General features: G+C 48.1%; 1 protein-coding gene and 1 long non-coding RNA gene across 3 annotated transcripts; both read right to left on the bottom strand.

The window, feature by feature from the left end:
• Positions 1-4,497: 4,497 nt before the first annotated feature.
• On the bottom strand, positions 4,498-6,263 carry LOC124671562. Of its 2 annotated transcripts, none has more exons than XR_006992689.1 (3): positions 6,167-6,263; positions 5,690-5,891; positions 4,498-4,541 (listed from the first exon to the last, which is right to left on the bottom strand). It is a non-coding gene; the product is annotated as an uncharacterized LOC124671562 (long non-coding RNA). The 2 variants fall into 2 exon arrangements; XR_006992690.1 differs by lacking the exon at positions 4,498-4,541 and adding an exon at positions 4,821-4,921.
• Positions 6,264-10,854: 4,591 nt separating this feature from the next.
• Positions 10,855-13,030, bottom strand: LOC124676712 (protein disulfide-isomerase LQY1, chloroplastic). Its single transcript, XM_047212749.1, has 4 exons — positions 12,869-13,030; positions 11,496-11,592; positions 11,349-11,403; positions 10,855-11,263 (listed from the first exon to the last, which is right to left on the bottom strand). The coding sequence occupies exons 1-4, from the start codon at positions 13,001-13,003 to the stop codon at positions 11,161-11,163; spliced, it is 390 nt and encodes a 129-aa protein (XP_047068705.1). The 5' UTR covers positions 13,004-13,030; the 3' UTR covers positions 10,855-11,160.
• Positions 13,031-25,271: the final 12,241 nt, after the last annotated feature.

Here is a 25,271-nt window from a genome sequence, read left to right as displayed (position 1 = left end):
TGACTCTTCCTCACCGTCGCCGGTTCCGTCACCTTCTTCGCCCCCTACGCCTACGACTCCGTCGACGCCCTGTGTGATGCTTTCCCGGCATCATAGGGGGCCGAGTGCTCAGCCACCACCCACTCCTGTGCCGTTGACTGACCGCCATGGAGGGTATGTCACGCCGGTTAGGCGGAGTGGGAGGTTTGGGGTGGACGCGGCTGGTGGGACGGTGACGGATGAGGACACCATGCAGAAGGCGATGCGCCGTAAGGCGGCGCAAAATCTCGACTTCGATGGTATGATTTCTTCTCATAAATCTAAATCGTTTTTACCGTTTTCGTCACCTGTTATTTCTTCTAAGCTTAATAGTTTAGGAGTTAGCCTTGGTAGTTCAGTAAAGGAGATATCTGTTTCAACTAGGGTCTTGAAGCATATGGAATTTGATCGTATTACGGTTATTCCAAAAGTTTCGACCATGTTGGATTCCACTTATTTAGACGAGGATGAAGCGATTGCCACATCAGATGGTCAGCTTCTTTCTCATCTAGTTGGTGAAGTGTCGAGGTGGGTTTGGACGAGGACGACTTGTACTCTCTATATGAGTTAAAGGCATCTCGTCGGAAATCCAAATCCTCCTCTAACAAGAAACCGCGGAAACGGTCAAAAATTCCCAAATACCCAATTGTTTCCCAATGAATGGCATGTTTGCGAATAGCAGAGGTCTTGGTGACTTGGCTAAACACTTACATTTTGCTGATTGCATTAGGGATCATAATTTGGATTTTTTGGCTATTTCTGAGACGGGGCGACGGGATTTCTCGCAAAGTCTGTTGAACCGTATATCCGGTGGTATAGACTTTACTTGGATATCTTGTCCGCCCCGTGAGCGTTCTGGGGGTATCTTACTCGGTGTCAGAACTGACTCAATGGAAGTGTTAGCACATTCGGTTGGGGAATATCATATCAAATTCCACATCCGTAATAGAGCTGACAATTTCATATGGAGTCTTGTAGCCGTGTATGGTGCTGCTCAGGAAGATTATAAGGCCGCCTTTCTTCGTGAGCTGGTGAATCTAGCAAAGGAAAACCCTCATCCTATCCTTATAGGGGGGGATTTTAATTTGTTGAGATTTCCATGTGAGAAGAGTATGGGTGGTTTTGACAATCACTGGCCTTTCTTGTTCAACGCGGTCATCGACAGCTTGGACTTGAGGGAGGTATCAATGATTGGCAGACAATTTACTTGGGCTAACAATCTTCCGGAACCAACATATGAAAAGCTAGATCGTGTACTCATGGATACTGATTGGGAATTAAAATTTCCAATGGTAACGGTACGCGCGCTAGAACGTATTGTTGGGTTATCGGATCATGCTCCCATCTTATTATCCACTGGTTTACCTAGACCCCCATCTAACCGCCGGTTTAAATTTGAACTTGGCTGGTTGAATAGGGAAGGTTTTCAAACCATGGTTAAAAAGGTATGGGAAAGACCGGTTGTGGGTATGTCTTCGATCCAAAGGTGGAATAACAAAATGCGTGCGGTACGCAAACACCTCTGTGGTTGGGCACGACATACAACCGGTATTCTAAAAAAGAAAAGCAGCGGCTTTCATCTATTATAGATGACCTCGAAGCTAAAGCAGAAGTTAGACCGCTTTCCGCACAAGAGATTGAGCTAAAAAGCCAATCAAATGCGGAAATCGCAAAACTACTGCGTGAGGAGGAGCTGAAATGGTACCAACGATCTAAGGCCCAATTTATCCTGGAAGGTGATTCGAATACAAGGTACTTCCATTGCGTTGCCAATGGCAGGCACAGGAAGAAGCTTATTCGTACTCTGGTTCAGGAAGAGGGTACGATTGAGGGTCATGAGCAGCTAAAGTCGTATATTACGAGCTATTATAAAGAGCTTTTTGGTGCTCCAGAGGAAAGTAATTTTTCGTTAGATGAGACAAGAACGGAGGATATCCCCCAAGTCTCTCAAGCGGAGAATAATTTTCTCACTTCGACCTACTCTGAGGAGGAAGTAAGAAAAGCTGTATTCCAAATGGAGCATAATAAAGCCCCTGGTCCTGATGGCTTCCCAGCTGAATTTTATGAATCTTTCTGGGATGTCATCAAGATCAACCTGTTGGCTCTTTTTGCGGATCTACATGATGGACAATTGGAGCTTTTTAGGCTCAACTTTGGTGAAATTATCTTATTGCCCAAGGTTAATGAAGCAGAAAGGATTCAACAATACCGTCCTATTTGTCTTCTTAACGTGAGCTTTAAAATATTCACTAAGGTTGCCACGATCCGATTAAATTCGGTGGCAGATCATGTGATTAGGCCTTCACAAACTGCTTTTATGCAAGGACGGAATATTCTCGATGGGGTTGTAGTCCTCCATGAAACTGTCCATGAGTTGCATAGAAAGAAGTTGAATGGCGTCATTTTAAAGATCGACTTTGAAAAAGCCTATGATAAGGTTAAGTGGTCCTTTTTGCAACAAACTCTCAGGATGAAAGGTTTCTCTGATGAGTGGCGTGCGTTGGTCAATAGTTTTATCTCGGGTGGGAGTGTTGCCATTAAAGTCAATGATGACGTGGGCAAATATTTCCAGACCAAGAAAGGACTAAGACAGGGAGATCCATTATCGCCAGTGCTATTTAATATAGTGGCTGATATGCTTGCTGTTCTGATTGAACGTGCAAAGTCAGAGGGCCAGATTGAAGGGGTTATTCCTCATCTTGTTGATGGAGGTTTATCCATTCTTCAATATGCCGACGATACAATTCTTTTTATGGATCATGACATAGACAAGGCTCGGAACCTGAAGTTAATTCTTTCTGCGTTCGAGCTTTTGTCGGGTCTAAAAATAAATTTCCATAAAAGTGAATTGTTTTGTTTTGGTGAGGCCCAAGACCATGTTGCAGATTATGCTGAGCTTTTCGGCTGTGGCCAAGGCCAGTTTCCAATTAGGTACTTGGGAATTCCGATTCACTATCGGAGACTTACCAATGCTGAGTGGAAATTGGTTGAGGAAAGACTTCAGATCAAATTAAGTAGCTGGAAAGGTAAACTACTGTCTCTGGGAGGAAGATTAGTACTCATAAATGCGGTACTAAGTAATATGGTACTTTATATGATATCTTTCTTCCAACTTCCCAGAGGAGTCTTAAAACGATTGGATTATTTCCGATCAAGATTCTTCTGGCAAGGGGATAGTGAGAAGCGTAAATATCGACTGGCTAAATGGAGTGTGCTGTGTCGGCCCAAAGATCATGGAGGACTTGGTATTCAAGACCTCCAAGTCAAGAATAGGGCACTACTCGGTAAATGGTTGTACAAACTACTTACTGAAGAGGGCATATGGCAAACACTCCTCAAGAGGAAGTATATTGGCTCAAAGGCTATGTCTCAGGTTCTTTGGAAACCAGGAGATTCGCATTTTTGGGCTGGTCTTATGGAAACAAAGAAGTTTTTCTTTCCATATGGATCCTTCTCTATTAAGGATGGGTCGGAAATTCGTTTCTGGGAGGATAAATGGTTGGGTAATACCACACTCCGAGAACAATATCCAGCATTGTACAATATAGTACGCCACAAAAGCGATACTATCGCTAAGGTGTTGGAAACTTTCCCACCAAATGTGGATTTTAGAAGAAGTCTCATCGGTCCCGAGACAAACCTCGTGGCAAGAATTGTTACAGCGTCTTGAGTCAATTCAATTGACGCAGGGACCTGATGTATTTCGATGGAATCTTACCGGGAATGGTTCATTCTCGGTGGCTTCAATGTACAATGCTCTCATTCAACCCGAGTTACCGGTCGATAATAATTCAAAAATCTGGAAGATGAAGATACCACTGAGAACAAAAATCTTTGCTTGGTATCTTCGTCGGGGGGTTATTCTTACTAAAGATAATCTTGCCAAACGCAACTGGCATGGAAGTAAAAAGTGTGTCTTCTGTCATCGGGACGAGACTATTAAACACTTATTCTTCCAATGTAAGTTTGCTAGGTCTATATGGTCAGCTGTCCAAATAGGGTCTACCTTATACCCACCTCGTAATGTTGCCAATTTATTTGGTAACTGGCTCAATGGCGTGGATGTTAGGTTTAAACGTCTTATTAGGATGGGAGCGATTGCAATAATTTGGTCGCTATGGCTGTGTAGAAATGACAAGATTTTCAATAACATCTCTTCTTCTTTTCTACAGGTCATCTACCGGTGCACTGCTATGCTTCGTTCATGGATACCTCTGCAGCGACTGGAGCACCGGGACCTCTTTACGGAGGTGTCTTCACGATTGGAGGATACGGCGAGGGATATTTTCTCCCAACATGGGTGGCAGCGTGACTTCCGGCTAGATCCTCCTAGCTAGTCTTTTTATTGCTCTATGAACTCTGTTATATCTTTGAACACCATTTGTGGATTTGTAACGGATCTTTATGCGGCTGTGTGCATCTTAGTTATGCAGAGGCCGGGTATATTGCGCAAGTAATAAAATGCCCATTTTCGAAAAAAAGACGGAAACCATGGAAAATGTAGCCTTCAGTAACTGGCTCATCTGAAAACACAAGAAATAAATAGACCGTATTCAGCAGAGCACATGCTTTGACTTTGAGCAAACTACTTAATCAGCCTTCTTTTATCTATCTTTCAGACAAGTAGCTTAGAAAAATTAGGTTGATCAATATGCAATAGTAACAACTTCTATTGAATATCCATATAGCTTAGGTCATCGTACTAGAAGCTTAGGCTGTGTACAAAGTATAATGTCAGTAGTATTCCTTTTTGTTTCCAAGGAAATTACACGAGAACTTCTTAATCTCTTTCCCAAACCAAAAAAAGAAAAGGAAAATACAATTTAGTTATTCTGATCCTAAAACAAGCGTATCATGCCCTGTTAATCTCTCTGTGTGCTAAGAATTGCAGCGCAAGTGCTACCTGCAATTCAATCACAGATGAATCTAAGTGCACATAAAGGTTAAGTAAAGATGCATAAAAAGGACCAGGAATATCTAGAATGGCTGGAAACAGTTGAAGAAAGACAATGCGCCGTGACAAAGTTTGATCATTCCCTCAACTGCTGAACTAATGAAATACAAGAAATGCAAGATAAGGATGAGACTCTTGAGAAGATGGCAATCTACAGAAGATGGAGGGATCAGCCAGAAAGTAGGCAATTCAGACCAGAAGGACTTGGCGAGGCAGAAAAGGGAACCAATAATGCAGATGCAAGTAATGAGAGTTACAATATACAGTCGGAAGGGTAGAGAATACGAAAATCATTTGGACCAAGGAAGAGAGTAATTAGTGCTTTCAAATATTCAGGTAATTGGTGCTTAGGTCTATAAGGTAAACTAAGGAAGATGGATCAGAGTGCAGAAGACAAATGTTGTGAACACAATGGAGACAGAGAGGAACTCATTGACATAATCTGTATTATCTTATTGCCCAAATAAACAAGGTAAATGCACATAATCTATCCTGCTCATAAAAGCATGGGTTATGAATCTCTCAAATTTACAGTTAAAAGAATCACCTATAAAATCTTGATCAAACTATTAGTTATGTTTCTTTTATGTAGATTTCCTTGGCAATGGCAAAATAGAACAAGATCTTCCAGCGGAAACATTGTGCATGCAGGTTTTGACAAACAGAGAGGTATGGGTGCATCAAGCTGCTAGTACTAGCAAGTAGATACGTACATACCTAAGGGGGTGCATGTGATAACTTCATCGACATCATATCTATCAAGTAGCTCAAAAAAGAAGAGAGTTCGTGGCGCAGGCAGGAAGGAGAAGTAGCCAGAGCGCTTCGGACGAGCCACAAAGTTGCCGTGAGTCCATAGCAGAGACTTGTTGAATTCGCTGCGTCTGGTCACCACCCCTGGGGCAGGTTCGTACTCATTGCCCTGATCAACCAAACAGCCATGGAAAAAGACACTGGTTAAGTTAGCAAGGTTGTACAAAACAAAACAAAAAAATTGCTACTGCCTCCTATACACACATTTATTTTAGTTATCGCTGAACAAAATCTATTTAAAAGGTAATTACATGAATTCATAACGAATTTTCAAGTGCCAGCTTTTGGTTAAGCCATGGAGTATGCATGAGAGACCAATTTCTTAAGGTTTAACTGCAGCTGATTGCAAGAAAAAAAAAACTCGAGTAAGGAAGAACATATCACCGGATGCTTGGAGTTGTACCACTCAAGGCATTGCAGCACAATCTTGTGATTAATAGCTCTGAGTTCCGAGCGTGAGACCGAACACCTGACATAGAACATATGCACGGATCAATGGCATGAGAGTAGGAAAACATGGAAATTGGAGGGACAGGGGGACTAATTACCTGAGGACCATCTGATCATGCAGAGCAGCCACCTCAGCGTCCAGCTCCTCAGCGGAAAGGGTGGGTTCGGGAACCGACCAGGGGTAGAACAGCAGCCGCAGCCAGTTGCACGAGCGGCGAGGCGCCGCCCTCCTAGCAGCCAGCACGGGGCGCCCAGGCGCTGCAGGTTCGCGTTCAAGGAGGTGACGACCAGACTCCTCACTCGATGCGGTGCCGACGGCGCTGCAGTAGGTCTTCATCGACGCGGGAAAGCCCTCGTATGCTTCAATCCTGGATCCGCACGGCGCGGGATCGCTCTTTCCACCTCCTAAGCTGAGCGCACTTCTGACTCCCCCTTAATTTTCCGGCCGTATTGGTTTGTCGCCGGGAGCCTGAGCTAGCACTTTGGAAAGGTTGTCATTTTGTCCTCCCGCATAGCGATCCCGAAGCCGACTCCTTGTCCACTTTGTTTCCGATCCAATCTCCGGTCTGCTTGTTGCTCCGAACCTGTCCCCTCTTCCTAATCGAGTGCTTCCGTTCTCGGCCGGTGCTAGAGCATCTCCACCGGCAGCCTCGATAGCAGCCTCGATAGCGTCCTCGGTAGCATTTTGGGGGCCGTATTGAAAATAGGCTCGCACAAGCGCGCATCAAAAAGCGCCGGCGCTTTTTCGAGGCGCGAAGGGGCGCGCCGGCGCCTCTTGGCACGTCGGTTTTTGCGGGTGTGGCCGCCTTGGCAGCGAGAGAACGCGACGGTTCGCGTTGGAAACAACGCGGGAACGTTGGTCGTCGGCGTTCGTGGCCTCCCGCGCGGAAACCGACGGGGCGTCCACCCGCCTCCCCCACGTGTCTTCAATGCGCGTCCGCCGCCTCTCTTAAAACCTCACCGGCGCGCACCTCTCTTCTTCCCCATCTTCCAACCCTAGCCGCCGCCACCAGCATTGTCGCAGACGCTGCGCCAAACACACACCTCCCCCCCCCCACACACCCCACCGACGCGATGGCGCACAACGACGAGGCTGACGGCGGCGTGCTCCGCTCCCTGCAACTAACGTACGATGTACCAGTACAGTACAAGCTGCCGCACTGGTGGCAGATCTCCAACGCCGGCTTCGTCGTGCCACCGCCGCCACCAATAGGACCGGAGCTTCGCGCCCTCATCAATGAGCAGCGGAAGCATATATATGATGCCGACGGAGAGGAGCCTGCCGTCGAACACGCTCAAAAACCCGGCGTGGCCGCATCGATTCGAAGAGGAGCGCGCCATCGCTCTTGCGTGGGTGGCCGGCCGCGCGAACGGCCGCTTCAACAACGTTGGCCGTCGTGCCTGGTGGCTCGGCCGCGACGACGCCACACTGCAGCAGTACGGCTACCGCTAGCGCGTCCGCGGCAACCCACCGCGCATTCCGCTGTACTACCCGCATGCGGGGTGGATGGTGCCGGTGGCGCCACCTCTACAGAGGCCGCCGGCAAGGACGACGGCGTCTGGGAGTTTGTGCACCGGGCCGTCCGTCGCCGGCGACCGCGCGCGCTCGGCCGCGGACGCGCCTCCTTCGGGTGGCGTCGTCATCGACGACGGGGCGACGCGCTTGTCTTCGGCTCCGGCCCGTCGGACGATGGGGTCATCCCAACACCGCCGCATCAAGGAGGAGGACCCCACCACACCACTTCCGCCGGTGAAGAGGCAATGGTGGGAGATGGAGGCGGAGGCGCAGGTGGCCCTCCGCGGCGGCGCGACGACCCGGAGGAATTCCCCCGGTAAAACTTCATCGTCGGCCGCTCCGTCGAGGAGGACTACCGGCAAATGACGATGGACCCGCGGCATGGGGTGATGTGGTCCGCCAGGGACCATGGCGCCAACTTCGTCGACCTCGCCAAACCTTTTGAGCCGCCGGCGCCAAAGGAGGAGGACGGCGACAACCGGTCCTTCGGCACGTCCAGCGACGATGAAGGCGACGACGACAACAAACTCGACTTCAGCGCCTTCGACGCACGCCGCCGCTAGTTTTTTTAAGCTTTTAGTTTTAATCCGAGTCACTTTTGTATAAAACTAGTCAATATTCGTATGAATTTCGGTTTTTAAATGTTATTTTAAATTTAAATTTCTATGGTTGTCGTATAGGGGCGCCGGTGTGGGAACAGCATCCCCAAATAGAGGATGCTCTGCCGGCACCCCCATACGGCAGTGTCGGCGCCTCTGCCGACACCTATTTGGGAGCCGCTGGTGGAGATGCTCTTAAAAGTGGGGTTTTGCCCCTTCTCCCGCTTGAGTGCGGTTCACTAGGGGGCATCTCCAGGGAGCTACCCATCCTGTTTTGCGTAGTTCGGAATGGTCAACGCGGATAGGCGGATCAAAAAAACAACCTTCAACAAAACTACCTAAACGGACCGACTATCCGCGCGCGACCCATCCGTTCACTAAATTTGCGTCATGGATGAGTCGAGACGGACATGCGCTGGATATCGCTGGTGTCTAGTTTGCTCTTTCTCCCATGTTTGGCAGGGCAGACTAGGCCACGGTCCTCCCATGTTTAAATGCTCCCATTGGCAAGCAGTACCACATTTTTAACTTTGGTGGCCTATGACATGGTCACATGGGAATGGCCACAGCACATGGCCACCTAGATGTTGTAGGAGTACAAATTGGGCCCTCCAGTTGTGGCATGTGTTCACGCAGGCTGGACAAGCCACCTCAAACTTTTTGTGGGAGGACTAAATCGAACAAAATCAGATGATTTGGATCAGCTCGCTGGAGATACCCTTAGCCCTTGTTCGGTACAATAGATTTTATAACAACCCTACGTCATGTGCTATAAACAAGCGTGTGAGAGCAGGTCTAACAGGCCCCTTATAACCCGCCCACCCCGTAAAATTCCGGCGACATACGGGGCAGGCGCGGTTTGGGCCGTCTAGCAGGCCCCGTATTCGGGCCGCCCCGTTTCGGCGGAATACGGGGCCCAGGATATCGGCCCCTCCGCCCACTATTTATGCGGCCGCAGGTGCGAGTGAGGGGTTAACCCCTCACTCGCTACCCTAGCTCCGCCGTGCGCCGCCGCCGCCTCCACCCTGCTCCGGCGAGCAATTACTTTCTCCCCCGCGCCGCATTCGACCCCAGCTCCGCCATGGACGCCCGCGGCCGCAGTAGCGCCTCTCCGGCGAGCGGATCGAAGCGATCCCGCTCGCCGGACAACGTGGTGGACGCGTGGCGCTTGAAGTGCAAGCGCTCCGCCGCGGGTAGCCGTCGTGCGGCCTGCAAGTACGCCGGCGCGTACTACATGCCGGAGAAGCTCCAGGACTTCGCGGCCGGTGGGCGGTGGTACCGACAGGATCCGCCGGTCAAGCCTATGAGCGGCGCCGAGTCGAGGCGTGGCGCGCGCGAGTGGGAGCGTGATCGCGCGGCGAAGGCGGCATGGGCCGTGCGCATCGGCAGCACCGGCGGCGGAGGAGGCGGAGGCGAGGAGGAAGCGGAGGCCGGCGAGGAGGAAGCGGAGGCCGGCGAGGAGGACGCGGCATTACTGCGGGCGTTGGCCGAGTCGGAGGTGGAGGCCGCCGAGAAGGCGCGGGCGGAGAGCGGAGGAAGAGGCGGCGGCCGTCGCCGCCGTGGCTGAATTCCGGGCGAAGGAGGCCGCCGCCGGGGCGGAGGAGGAGGGCTGCCGCCGGGCGGAGGAGGAGGCTGCCGCCACCGTTGATTTCGTGCCATACATCATCCTCGAGTAGCTAGGATCGCTATGTATATGTATGATCCAATGTATGATCAATGAAGTAGAACTATGGTTTCATTTTCCCGGGGTTTTAATTTTTAAAAATACAGGGCCAAATACGGGGTCTGCTAGACGGAATGGTTGAGCAAGACGCACTTTTGGGATACGGGGCGAAAAAATAGCGTTATACGGGGCAGAGAAATAAGGGGCCTGTTAGACATGCTCTGAGGTGCTCAATGCACAAGGGTGGTATGGCCGGCTTAAGCCGGCTCTGTCTCTCCTCTCTTCTCTGAGAAGACGAACAACGTGCTATATATGGACATGGAAGAATTCGGAACCCCCTCTCCGAGGGACAGGCCTCGATATTTATAGGGAAGCATCACTGCCTTATACACAGGGCGACGTGACGCTACAACCCTCAGGTACGGGGTACAATGGGATGGAGCTTCGCTGTAGACGATCCGGTTTGTGCACGTGATGACATAGTTTGATTTGCTGACCCCATGGGAGACGACCTCGATCGAGGAGGCAGGGTCAGAGAAGGAGACGAGCTGGTGAGTTGCTTTGTGCAACGTGCAGACCATGGGGCAGACCTTGTGACCGCATCCAAACACCCGATATTTGCATATGCAATGATAGTAAGGCTGTTTTATGGTAATCCATCTCTAATCCACGGTAGCCATTAGATATTTGAATTTTGGGATAAAAAACACCATAAAAACAAAATGGAACAAACGGCATGGTTACAATACAAACACGCAGTTAATATGGAGCATCGCTATGCAGTGTGTTCAAATGTGGTAAATCGACATTTAAATTTAACAAAGCTTTACGATGCACACTTTCGTCCTCAAGAGCTCAGAAGCATAGCCCTTATTTATCACCTGATATACATTTGCTTACACCATTTTGGCCAGTTAATTGAACTGATGACGCCCTGATCATAATTGCATCCCATTTTCTTTGTTGAGAAAAAATACTCTCGTACATCACTAGCACCGCATCAAAGTTTTCACAGTAGCACCCTTCCAGTATTGGGCTACAACTTCCCACGGCTCACTCAAACATACGTCTTACAGCCTCAATCGGACTTGCTTTTTTGGCAAAGCTATTCAGCTTAACTGGCCTTCCAGATCTGCTTGTGCCAAGCTCATTACCTATTGACAGTGAAGTGAAAGCCCATGGGTTCTCGATATTCACCTGTTCCGTGACACCGGTGGCAGTAATCTAGGCCACTGCCCCCACATATTTTGCACCTGACAAATGGAAGTCAAGTGAGCCAGGCATGCTGGTAGTCGGTACCTTATGCTGGACATTTTATATGATTAGGGGTGTCCTCACCATTGTGGCCATTCACCCTTGGGGAGCATGGCTAGATTGACATGGTTTGTTCTTCCTGCAAATTTGAGGCCCGATTTTCATAAGAGACTTGGTAGTACAGATCATGCTATCAGCAAGAGAAGCTAAGCATGGGAGTAAAACAGATACCTCTACCAAAACAGATGCGGCAATCTATTGCCCCTGTGCCATTGCAGATGGTGCATGGAGGTTCACGCCGTTTTGGTCGTTCTCTCCTAACATTTGACTGCGTCATGGTTACAAGTAAGACATCAGGAAATTGGTCAATAAACAAGTAAAAGATTGACACATAATGCTCACTCGTTCATATCACCTAATGCATATTTTTCTTACATGTTGGTGTCCTATCTGGCTATCTCATTTTCTCCTGCAAGGTGAATACTCCTATTCCTGAATTTGGTGGAGGATCACAAGTGATGTGGCAAGATAATGATATCGTCACATTGATACACAAAGAGCATGGTTACTTGGCTTGCCGCCTTGTCTTGATTATTTGGCAACAACTGAAACAGCTGTAACTTAAGTGCATATTATGCTGTAAGCCAAAGTTCAGATGATGCTCCGATTCCACAAGGCTAGTGCATAATTTAGTGAGGACCTGATCACCTGATGTATCACAAGTGTGCTACAACTTGCTAAAGTTAAACCTTGAATTGGAGTTATCGTAATTGTCTAAACACAGTTGATGTAAACTCCCATTCTTTCACCTTCCTGGCCTACACGGTCCCCATCCCTCTTTTATTCCCATGCTTCTCTTTTGATGATCCAATCTACCGTACTTTCTCTTCCTCCATTGTAATTCGTTTAACTTATCTACTGTAAACCCAAGAATGGTTACATTATGTGGTTTTGTAAGAAGAATCACAGCACGTCGTCCCCCAAATCGAAGAACGGCTTATGATTTTGCTTTTTTTTTTCTGGCTATAAAAAGGCATTTGAAGCATAAGATCTGAAGTTGGACAACACAAAATTTGCACATAAGTGGCTGTTGGATTGCATAAATGAATCAGCTACAATGATTTTACCTCCACGCACTCAGGGTGTCAGGCAGCGTGTGCAACATCAATTTGCCCATGTTTCTCAGACTTATGATAACCTTAATACCTCAAACTTTACTTAGAAGCAGAAACACTTCAACCTCAATGTTGACAAGGTACCCTTTTTTTTGGCAGGGCCGATGTTCAATGAAGTTGCAAGAACAAACACACGATATTTTCGTTAGGTTACGACTCTGTACCTAATTTTCTGTCCGGTGTATTTCATTTTGGATTCCTGCTATTTCCATCCTTTCCTCTGAACCTCTCCTTAACGAAACGCTGCCGAGGACATGAATCAACCAGACGAGCAATCGACAGATGCCTTGTCCCAGAAGGTATCCCGTGACGATAATCGTAGCTACGGTTACTAAAGGTTTAACCATGTCGCTTCCCACCTATCAATTGTTCGACGAATTGCGGAAACGGGAACAGAAAGAATGGACAAAGGGAAAAGGTCCAGCTCACCTCGGTGCGGACGACCCATGACGGCTTCGAAACGCCCAGACGCCGTGGGGGGCCATGTAATCCGGGGAGCGAGCTCTCCGGAGTCTGCGGCGGCAACCCTGCGCAGCTGGGGCCGGCCGCCGGCGTCACAGGCATGGGTGGCCACCGCCTACTCCACGACGGGTCTACAGAGCCGCTCAATTGTTGAAACGTTTTCAGGGTGCGTTATCCATTGACGATTTGACCACGTTGGAATATTTTATAATTTACCACACTTTTCTTCAAAGTATCTATTATTTGCCACATGACCACCACATGTCAGTGAGACATAAAATGGCAAATGATATAAGTGCAAAGAAAAGTGTGGCAAATTGTAAAATTCCCCCACCACGTTAGGCCTTCGCTAGTTGGGCTCGCCATCAGATCTTTGGGCTTTCCATGATCTTCAGTCTTAACTTTTGAGCCCACCGTTTGGAGTTTGTTTTACATTTTCTTTTCAAAATATGCCAAAGAAAACCACTTCACAAATGGTTTGTCAGTTGTCACTAAGTTTTTTATAATTTTCGGGCACCTAAAAAAATTCAAACGCAGTTTAAAAATATGCAACTCGTTGCAATTGCAATTTTTCTGATAGAGAAGTACAATGGCATTAAAGTAGAACTGTAAATGAGTTGCACTTTTTTTACTATTGTGGTTGCACTTTTTCTGCAAGACAATAAAAGTTGGGTGTGATTATTTCTCAGTCGACTAAGAGCTAACTTCGTTCTCAGTTAGATGATGTCATCAAATCTCAGTTGCAACTCATGTGCACGAATCATGATGTAATTAAACAGTGTAGGATTTAACTGAGCACGAACTTAGTTCTCAGCTTGAGAACTAGCATAAAAAAATTCTCTGTCAAAAAAAATATGACATCATCTGAAAAGGATTGAATTTTTTCGATAAAGATCCGAAAAAAAGGATTGATAGTTGTGGATTTGGGCATGGCGAACTTTAGATCTTTCTGACGTTACATTACACATCACGGTTTGTACCATACTATTAACTCGCATGAAGAATGTAGGAATTTCAGAACGTTTATGTTATTACATATCGCAGTTAGTGACACATTAACTAGCATTATAGTGTGCTAACACGCAATACGTTCGAACAGACACAGGGCGGGAGCACCGTATAAATAGACTTGTACACACGACAGCATAGCTCCAAGTACAAAGCCGATCGACGCAGCCACAGAGTTGCCCAAGACCAACAACCATGAGGGCCTCGATCCTCGCCGCGCTCCTGGCCGCGTGCCTTGCTCACGTCGCCATTGCCGTCTCCGCGGCGCCCCGGCGCTCGCTCGCCGTCGTCGACCCCTTCTCCTCCGACCCGCTCCAGGACCCGGGCATGTGCTGGGAGTCGATCCGGGCGCTGTGCTCGTGCAAGCACAACCTGCTCGAGTCCTTCCTCACCAGGCGCCCCGTGCCGCTCCACTGCTGCGAGGCGGCCGGCGAAATCGACATCTTCTGCGACCTCTTCACCAGCGGCCTCGTCGGCGCGCTCATCCCGCGCGGACTAAGGAAGCAGTGCGACGCGACCCTCCGCGACCACCTCGGCGGTGGCGGTGCTCGCGCACCGCCTGCGCCAGAGGAGTCCACGACCACGAGCGTGCGCTTCCCTCCACCACGCGCATCCACGGTTTCCGGTGGTGGTAGCGCACGCGCACCGCCAGAGGAGTCCACGAGCGTGCGCTTCTCTCCACCGCCTGCATCCACGGTTTCCGGTGGTGGTAGTGCACGCGCATCGCCTGCGCCGGAGGAGTCCACGAGCGTGCGCTTCCCTCCACCGCGCTCATCAACAGTTTCCGGTGGTGGCGCACGCTCGCCACCAGCGCCGGAGGCGTACACGAGCGTCGGGTTCCCTCCACCCCGTACAGCCAGGGTGTCCGGTGGTGATGCACGCCCACCGTCGGCGCCAGACGCCTACGCGAGCGTCAGCTCTCCTCCACCGCGCGCAACCAGAGTTTCCGGTGGTGGCGCACGCGCGCCGCCAACGCCAGAGGCGCACATCACTGTCAGCGGCTCCCCTCCACCACGCGCAGCCAGAGTTTCTGGTGGTGGTGCACGCGCGCCGACAACGCCAGAGGCGCGCACCAGTGTCAGCTCCCCGCCACCGCGCGCATCCAGAGTTTCCGGTGGTGGTGCACTCGCGCCGGCGCACAGCAGTGCCAGCGTCTCTCCACCGAGCGCAACCAGAGCTTCCGGTGGCGGTGCACGCGTGCCACCAACGCCAAAGGCTAACACGAGTGGCAGCTTCCCTCCACCGCCCACAACCAGAGTTTCCGGTGGTGGTGCCCGCGCGCCTCCAACGCCAGTGGCGCACACCAGTGCCAGCTCACCTCCACCGGGCGCAACTAGAGCGTCCGGCGGCAAGACTGCTCCACCGCCCCCGGACGTGATCACGGGGTTTTACTTTCCACCGCCGACCCCAGGGACAGAATACCATGGAGCACGCGCTGCGTCCCCGGAGGCGTCTACTGGTGCGCATTGTTCCCCGCCACCCGCACCGAAGGTTTCTAGTAGTACCGGAAGTACACACGCGCCCGTGGTTGCTGGCGCCCATGATCCTGTGGTGCATGGAGTCCCGGCTGCGCCTGCGCATGGAGGTGCTGGTGCGGGAGGCACCGGAGCGCCTGCATCGAAGGGTGCCACAGCGCCACCCGGAGATGCATGGCCGGCGAGCCCGAGCTCGGACAGTTTGGGCTATGGCACGCCACCCTAGTCCCTTCCGGCCTGGGGTGGAAGCTCGACGGTGCCGCGCATCGATGCACGCGCACATATAATATGGTGCTGGTCATGTTCTTCAGAGTAAAATGCATGTATAGTCCATCAACTTTAGGGTGGCTCGAATTGGTCACCGTACATCCGGAATAGTACTATTTTACGATCACTGAAGACAACGAGTGTGTTTTCTACTGTCACTAAGTCGAGGAAGAGTTTTTTTTTTTTTTTTTTTGAAATGAAGTCGAGGAAGAGTTGTGTATCTGTCAACGTGGCAAAAACGGAACCCAATTAACAGTTAAGTGTTAAGTTAAAAGAGGATCTACATGTAGGAGGGGGTTGTGTGCAAAAGTACCATTGACTTCTCCTTCCTCTTAGATACAATCGGAAAATTATGTTCTTATCCTCCGTAGGTGTAGCATTTTCGTCTTATCCTGGTTCCTTAGTTTTTCTCACTTTTCCCTTTCTAGACGTGAAATAGGCAAAAAATAGGGGACACATAACCTGCAATAACTTGAACATCCAAGCTCCAAATAAGATCTACTCAATGTTGTTCGACATATAATGACAAGCCCTATCCAACAATATATTAAAGTTTAATCCAAACTCGATGATACACTAAGCTAAATTTTTGACGTGGGAAAAAGTGAGCAAAACTAAGGAATGGAGGACACACTATTAATAATCCCAGATACAAAATCCCCACACCATCTCCCGTGGTTGCGGCCCCTTCCCCCGCTGCGGAGCCCCGAGACGCATCCATCACGCGCGGCCTCCCCTCCCTCCTCATATCCCCGGCCCGCCACCGCCGGCGGCGACCACGCCAGTCGGAGCTTCGCCTCGCCGGGTGCAGCGGCGCTAGGCCAAGAGCCTCGCCTCATCCCGCGCAGCGTTGCCAAGCCCAGAGCTTCCACCATGGCAACCTCGCCTCACTAGATGCAGTATCGCGCGCGAGTTCGAGGTCAAGAGCTTGAGTCGCAGCCACAACCTCAGCCACCACGCGGCGGAGGCCCGCATAACCGCAACCCTGATCCCCTCCACCGTGACCACACAAAAAACCTTCGTAGGGAGGAACGGGGTGCGCCAGACGGCCAGAGTCGCCGGATTTGGGGAAGCTCACGACCCAAACCTTCCGCCACACCCATGAACTGAACCCTCCACGAGGCATTGACCCGCAGTTCGTCCGCTGACGTCCGTCATCGCTCTCGCGCCCCGCGGTCCGCTACGTGTGCGACTCCATGAATGACCATGCACGTCGAGTCCGTTGCCAAAAGATGGAGGTGTGTTGCGCCCTTCACCCACCCGGCCATTTAGGGTTTGAGACCAGTGGGGTTGGCTAGAAAATTTCATCTACTTTCACCCAAAATTGGAATCAACTCAATTGGATTTGTAGATTGGTTTTTATTCACATTTGAACAAAGCACCAGTATTTGAAATTTGATTTAAACGAATTAACAGAATTCAAATCAGTGGGCTTCGGCGGGAAACGAAAATGGGCCAGAGACAAAGCGAAACGGGCCGGCCCAGCAGCGCGTCTCGCATGCGTGGGCTGCCTGACAGTGGGACCCACGCGTCAGCGTCTATTTAAAATACCGAATCGGTACGCAGCGCTGAGCCATAGGATTAGATCACGATCTAACGATCGATGCTCGTCGTGACGACGAGCTCAAACCCTACTGGCGGCGAGCCTAGGGGGTCGGCGGCTCACCGGAGGTCCGGCGATCGTCGGCGAGGTGGTAGTGCGGCGTTGTCGACGACGGCGAAGCTCCTGGTACCGGCGGCAGCTCCTGGGGTGGCGCCAATCTTCAGCTCCTTCTGCGACGGCTCCGTGGTACTCCGGTGATCAATTGGGGCACGGTGGTCTAAATTGGGAAAAGGGCTTGCTCGAGGAGGCTCAGTGAGGAGAGGGAAGAGGAATGGCGTGAAGAAATCGAGCAAAGGAGGCCTCCTTTTATAGGGTCGACGAGTGCTGCGGGGTGGTCACGGTGGCGAGCATGGAGGTGGCGCTAGGGGCTGCGAAGGGGCAAGGCGAGGACGCTGCGCTGTTCCTGGTGTCATGGCGATCGTCACGCGCTTGATTGCACAGAAAATGGAGGTCAGACGCGATGGTGCGGTTGATGTCACTGGCGGTACCGTGGCGAACGTCGGCGACGAGGATGACGGCGACATGGCTCTCCGGCTTGAATGGTCATGTCTGGGAGGTTGCTGGTGTACTGGCGAGTGCGTGTGCGAGAGGACAGAGCAAGGGGAGGTCAGCAGTGACGAGGCGAGGTGACGCTCTGGCGTGCCCGTGGACGTGTCCGTGCGCGCTGGCGTCACAGAGCGTCGTGGGTACGTCCTGGCCAGGGCTGTGCCATGCTCTCCTTGGCCAATGGCTTGTACTAGCAGGTTCAGTAGAGAGAGGGGAGTCTCCAGGACATGCTGAGGTCAACTAGAGAGGAGTGGAGAGAGGGGTGGCATGGAGGAGTGGCATGAGAGTGACATAGTCATGGCAAGGTCATTCCTCTCCTTGGAACAGTGGTGCAAGTGCATGGTTTGGTCCAGGGGATGTAAAAGGACAATGACGATCACAAATGATCTCTAGTTTAGGCAAAAATCCAAAGGATAATAGAGTGTATGCACATAACTAGATTGTGCACACTATGTGTTTGATGAAATGGCCGAAAGAACTTTGAATTTGAATTTTGCCAAAATAATTTATGGGTGTGATTCAATTAATATTTGGCACCTCTTGATGGCCTTGGTTTGAAATTTGGAAATGGTTTGGTAAAAATCAAATTTGGGTTGATCTAGAATCTGTTTCAAAGTTGCCACTTTGGCTGCTTTTTAAATTCGTTTGAATTTGAATCAGCAAGGTTGGTCAACACTAAGTTGTTCACCTTTATGTGTACTATAGATCTGTGCAAAAAGATGAGAAGGTTTGGTTTAGAAAATAATAACCACAGGGGTTCAAAGTGGGTATCATGTTAAAAATGTCACATATGACCATTATCACATGTGCTAGGGTTTTTCTTTTTCTTTTGTTTTGATTTTCTTTGACCAAAAGTCATTGTTTTGGGTTCATTTAGTGTTAGGTTGAGTTTAATAATGGTTCACAACCATTTTGGTAAAGTAAATAGGGCATAGACCTATATTTGCAAATATGGCTATATGCCCATATATGCTTCACCTTTTTATTTGTTTTTTTTCTTGGTTTCTCTTTGATTTTGAAAAAGGGTAGGGTTTAGGGTTTGGAATCATGTCCAACACTTTAAACAAACAATCATGGCAAAAATCACAACATACAAGCATGATCACTATGCACACTAAGTAATTCAATTCAAGTTTTTGTTGGCTCCAAATTTTGGAAAAGGGAATTGATCTTCTTTATTGATTTGGAAAAGTAGGGATGTTACATTGGTTGAGTAGTACCTTACCAGTTTCTTCATCTAATCCCAGGCCAATACTACCTCTTGAGCCATTTCCGTTTAAAAGCACAAGCCTACACCATGATCTGGGTTTCCTAAACTTTGGCAATCGGTACTACTGGTGGTCAGGCCGGTACTACTGCCCCTGTGCAGTGTCCTGATGACTGTCAGGATTTTGCCCTGGAACGGTACTACCGCCTAAGATATCGGTTAAGTACCGAGAAGCGGTACTACCGTTTTCGCGATCGGTACTACCGCTTCTGGCTTTGACTTAAGGTACCGGGTCGGGACGGATATATCAAATCCCTCACTTTCCCCCACCCACCTCAAGTCAAAGGCGGCGCCCAAGCTCAAGGAACCCGAGGAGACCGGCCCCGATCTCCTCCTCCGGCCTTCCCCGACCAAATCTCCTCCGTGGAGAAGCTTCCCCACCCTCTTCTCCGCCATGGCCTCCGGTATGAACTCGAACCTCCCTCTCTAGGGTTTGTTGGATTCCCTAGATGAATAGGCTAGGGTTTGTTGGAGTTCGTGAAGATTCATCCCAGAAATCTTTTCCATGTAGAGGGATACTAGCTAGCAACATTATGTGAAGTTTGAGCCTCAATGCCATGGACCAAAAATTAGATCCAGTGGTGTTGTGCTCGAGCGGTAGTATCGGCCATTCTTGACCGGTACTACCGGTTCAAGCGGTACTACCAGACCTGGTTGCGGTACTACTGTAGTGCAATTTCACTGTTGTTGCTTGTTAGTATCCTTTGCGCTGCAACTCCAAGGCTTGTGCACTTAACCCCTATTCCCCCTACAACCTATGATGTTCACAGGTTCATCCAAGCCCGTGGTGCCAAAGTTAGGAATACTCCCGTCCCTCGTCATCAAAGGGATGAAGAACAAGAAGAGGTCATATCTCCAAGGTCTACAAAGCGTCAAAGAGCATCTGCAGCCGCGACTATGAAGAGAACCACCTCGGGACCCCTCAAGCGCATGAATGAGCTCACCAAGAACCAATTCTTGGAGATCCGCCGGGTCAATTCGTACTTGGTGGAGAAGAACCATCGGATGTGCCCCAACACCTACTTCTATCATCCAAATCAAGAGAGGGTCTACAATGAGGTCTATGGAAAGAAAGAGTTCAATTGCTGCCCCCAATGTTCTATAAGCATGGAGAAGCTAGAATCGGAGCCCGAGTACTTTGGTGAAGCACAAGAGATTTGTGAGGAGCTTGGACTTGTCCCCTTGATGACCTTCACTCACGGTTACTCCAAGGAGGTAATTTGTCAATTCTATGCCACGATGGTGTTCCTGAGGATGAGAATGGTGAACCTACGAAGAATACAGGGATATGCCATGCATATCCCATATTGATCCGGCTACTGGCAAGTCCTCTCACACCAATCGAAACTGCAAGTGGGTCAACAATCTCAAAACTGACCCGGAAGCAGGATACAAGCATGCTCGGAAGCACCGCCCACGCGGAAAAGGAGGCAAGGGAAAGAACAAGGAGAAGGACGAGAACAGTTCTGAGGCAATGGAAGAGGGTGAAGCTTCGCCAGATCCCAAAGAGGGTCCACATCTAACAAATCCAATCTCTTCGTCAACAAGAGTGCAGGCTCATACCACACCTTCCTCAGAACCCCGACGGTCCGGGCCAAGAAATCAGCCCTCCGGATCCTGAACGCCACACTTCCGGCTGTGCCACAATACGTCAAGTGGTCGGAAAACCCATGCACCTTTGCAGGGAAGATCATCCGACCGTCATCCCCAAAGAGTGTTACGGTTTGGTTGTGAGTCCCCGCATCGACAGTTACGACTTCTTGCTTGTGACGGTAAAGCACACGTCCGTTGGGAACCACAAGAGGAAGGTGTGATGCGTACAACAGCAAGTTTTCCCTCAGTAAGAAACCAAGGTTATCGAACCAGAGGAGATGAAGGCCACGTGAAGGTTGTTGGTGGAGGAGTGTAGTGCGGCGCAACACCAGGGATTCCGGCGCCAACGTGGAACCCTGCACAACACAATCAAAATACTTTGCCCCAACTTAACGAGTGAGGTTGTCAATCTCACCGGCTTGCCGTAAACAAAGGATTAAACGTATGGTGTGGAGAATGATGTTTGTTTGCAAAGAACAACGAGAGAACAGTTGATTGCAGTAGATTGTATTTCAGATGTAAAAGAATGGACCGGGGTCCACAGTTCACTAGTGGTGTCTCTCCAATAAGATAAATAGCATGTTGGGTGAACAAATTACGGTTGGGCAATTGACAAATAGAGAGGGCATAACAATGCACATACATATCATGATGACTACTATGAGATTTACTTAGGGCATTACGACAAAGAACATAGACCGCTATCCGGCATGCATCTATGCCTAAAAAGTCCACCTTCGGGTTAGCATCCGCACCCCTTCCGGTATTAAGTTGCAAACAACGGACAATTGCATTAAGTACGTGCGTAATGTAAACAATACAAATATCCTTAGACAAAGCATTGATGTTTTATCCCTAGTGGCAACATCACATCCACAACCTTAGGACTTTACGTCATCGTCCCGGATTCAATGGAGGCATGAACCCACTATCGAGCATAAATACTCCCTCTTGGAGTTACAAGTATCAACTTGGCCGAGCCTCTACTAGCAACGGAGAGCATGCAAGATCATAAACAACACATATATGATAGATCAATAATCAACTTGACATAGTATTCCATATTCATCGGATCCCAACAAACACAACATGTAGCATTACAAATAGATTATCTTGATCATGATAGGAAGCTCACAAGATCTAAACATGATAGCACAAGAGGAGAAGACAACCATCTAGCTACTGCTATGGACCCATAGTCCAAGGATGAACTACTCACGCATCAGTCCGGAGGCGGGCATGGTGATGTAGAGCCCTCCGGTGATGATTCCCCTCTCCGGCAGGGTGCCGGAGGCGATCTCCAGAATCCCCCGAGATGGGATTGGCGGTGGCAGCGTCTCAGTAACTTTTCTCGTATCGTGGCTCTCGGTACTAGGGTTTTCGCGACGGAGAGATTATGTAGGCGAAGGGGCAGAGTCGGGGGACGCTCGAGGGGCCCACCCCATAGGGCGGCGCGGCTAGGGGTGGGGTCGCGCCCCCCTAGGGTGTGGCCGCCTCGTCGCCCCTCTTCATCTCCTCTTCGGACTTCTGGAAGGCTCCGTGGAAAATAAGACCGTGGGCTTTTGTTTCGTCCAATTCCGAGAATATTTTCTGTGTAGGATTTCGAAACCAAAAACAGCAGAAAACGAGAACCGACGCTTCGGCATCTTGTTAATAGGTTAGTGCCGGAAAATGCATCAAAATGATATAAAGTGTATATAAAACATGTGAGTATTGTCATAAAACTAGCATGGAACATAAGAAATTATAGATACGTTTGAGACGTATCAAGCATCCCTAAGCTTAGTTCCTACTCGCCCTCGAGTAGGTAAATGATAACAAGGATAATTTCTGAAGTGACATGCTACTATCATAATCTTGATCAATACTATTGTAAAGCATATGAGATGAATGAAGTGATTCAAAGCAATGGTAAAGATAATGACTAAACAACTGAATCATATAGCAAAGACTTTTCATGAATAGTACTTTCAAGACAAGCATCAATAAGTCTTGCATAAGAGTTAACTCATAAAGCAATAGATTCTTAATAGAAGATTTTGAAGCAACACAAAGGAAGATTTAAGTTTCAGCAGTTGCTTTCAACTTCAACATGTATATCTCATGGATAATTGTCAACACAAAGTAATATGATGAATGCAAATAAGCAAGTATGTAAGAATCAATGCACACAGTTGACACAAGTGTTTGCTTCTAAGATGGAAAGAAGTAGGTAAACTGACTCAACATAAAGTAAAAGAAAGGCCCTTCGCGAGAGGGAAGCAGGGATTACTCATGTGCTAGAGCTTTTTATTTTGAAAACATGGAAACAATTTTGTCAACGGTAGTAATAATTCATATGTGATATGCATAAAACCTCCTATAAGTTGCAAGCCTCATGCATCGAATACCAATAGTGCTCGCACCTTGTCCTAATTAGCTCGGATTTCCATGGATTATCATTGCATTACATATGTTTCAACCAAGTGTCACAAAGGGGTACCTCTATACCGCCTGTACAAAGGTCCAAGGAGATAAATCGCATTTGATTTCTCGATTTTGATAGATCTCAACTTGAGGACATCCATACCGGGACAACATAGAAAACAGATAATGGACTCCTCTTTAATGCTTTAAGCATTCAACAATAGATAATATTCTCATAAGAGATTTGAGGATTAATGTCCAAGCTGAAACTTCCACCATGATACATGGCTTTGGTTAGCGGCCCAATGTTCCTCTCTAACAATATGCATACTCAAACCATTCAACTCATGGCAAATCTCCCTTACTTCAGACAAGACGAACATGCATAGCAACTCACATGATATTCAACAAAAGTGTAACAGTTGATGGCGTCCCCAGAAACATGGTTACCGCTCAACAAGCAACTTATAAGAAATAAGATACATAAGCGACATATTCTTTACCACAATAGTTTTTAAGCTACTTTCCCATGAGCTATGTATTGCAAAGACAAGGAGTGAAATTTTTAAAGGTAGCACGCAAGCAATTTACTTTGGAATGGCAGAAAAATACCACATAGTAGGTAGTTATGGTGGACACAAATGGCATAAGTTTTGGCTCAAGGTTTTGGATGCACGAGAAGCATTCCCTCTTAGTACAAGGCTTTGGCTAGCAAGGTTGTTTGAAGCAAACACAAGTATGAACCGGTACAGCAAAACTTACATAAGAACATATTGGAAGCATTATAAGACTCTACACTGTCTTCCTTGTTGTTCAAACACTTTTACCAGAAAATATCTAGACTTTAGAGAGACCAATCATGCAAACCAAATTTCAACAAGTTATACGGTAGTTCTCCACTAATAGGTTTAATCCACATGATGCAAGAGCTTAAACATGATCTATTTGAGAACTCAAAACAATTGCCAAGTATCAAATTATTCAAGACAATATACCAATTACCACATGGAGCATTTTCTGTTTCCAACCAAATAGCAATGAATGAAGCAGCTTTAAGCTTTCGCCATGAACATTAAAAGTAAAGCTAAGAACACCAGTGTTCATATGAAACAGCGGAGCCTATCTTTCTCCCACACAATGAATGCTAGGATCCAAATTTATTCAAACATAAACAAAAATAAAAAAACACACAGACGCTCCAAGTAAAGCACATAAGATGTGACGGAATAAAAATATAGTTTCACTAGAGGTGACCTGATAAGTTGTTGATGAAGAAGGGGATGCCTTGGGCATCCCCAAGCTTAGATGCTTGAGTCTTCTTGAAATATGCAGGGATGAACCACGGGGGCATCCCCAAGCTTAGACTTTTCACTCTTCTTGATCGTATTATATCATCCTCCTCTCTTGATCCTTGAAAACTTCCTCCACACCAAACTCAAAAAAATCTCATTAGAGGGTTAGTGCATAATCAAAAATTCACATGTTCAGAGAGGACACAATCATTCCCAACACTTCTGGACATTACCCAAGGCTACTGAAATTTAATGGAGCAAAGAAATCCATTCAAACACAGTAAAAGAGGCAATGTGAAATAAAATGCAGAATCTGTCAAAACAGAACAGTCCGTAAAGACGAATTTTTTCGAGGCACTTAACATGCTCAGATGAAGAAGCTCAAATTGAATGAAAGTTCCGTACATATCTGAGGATTACTCATGAATTGTCGCAGATTTTTTAGAGTTTCCTACAGAGAGATCTACTCAAATTCGTGACAGCTAGAAATCTGTTTCTGCGCAAAAGTCCAAATCTAGTATCAACCTTACTATCAAAGACTTTACTTGGCACAACAATGCAATAAAATAAAGATACAAAGGTATTTCTACAGTAGTAACAAGCACCTTGACTCAAATATAAAACAAAAATTGCAGAAATAAAATAATGGGTTGTCTCCCATAAGCGCTTTTCTTTAACGCCTTTCAGCTAGGCGCAGAAAGTGTAAGTCAAGTATTATCAAGAGAAGAAGCATCAACATCATAATTTGTTCTAATAATAGAATCAAAAGGTAACTTCATTCTCTTTCTAGGGAAGTGTTCCATACCTTTCTTAAGAGGGAATTGATATTCATATCAATAATAGCACCAACAGTTCGAAGAAAGGGTCTTCCCAAAATAATAGGATAAGATGCATTGCATTCAATATCCAAGAC

This window comes from Lolium rigidum, chromosome 7 (genome assembly GCF_022539505.1).
Source record: "Lolium rigidum isolate FL_2022 chromosome 7, APGP_CSIRO_Lrig_0.1, whole genome shotgun sequence".
Taxonomy (NCBI): domain Eukaryota; kingdom Viridiplantae; phylum Streptophyta; class Magnoliopsida; order Poales; family Poaceae; genus Lolium; species Lolium rigidum.
The sequence above is the reverse complement of the archived record's forward strand: the minus strand, read 5'-3'. Positions and strand labels throughout refer to the sequence as shown.

Excerpts from the sequence above, each read along its gene's own strand:
- LOC124676712 (XM_047212749.1), bottom strand. The coding sequence starts at position 13,003 with ATGCCTGTGACGCCGGCGGCCGGCCCCAGCTGCGCAGGGTTGCCGCCG. Across the intron at positions 11,593-12,868 it reads CATGGGTCGTCCGCACCGAG|TCAAATGTTAGGAGAGAACG; the intron begins GTGAGCTGGACC and ends ACCATGACGCAG. Across the intron at positions 11,264-11,348 it reads AAGGGTGAATGGCCACAATG|GTGCAAAATATGTGGGGGCA; the intron begins GTGAGGACACCC and ends TCCATTTGTCAG.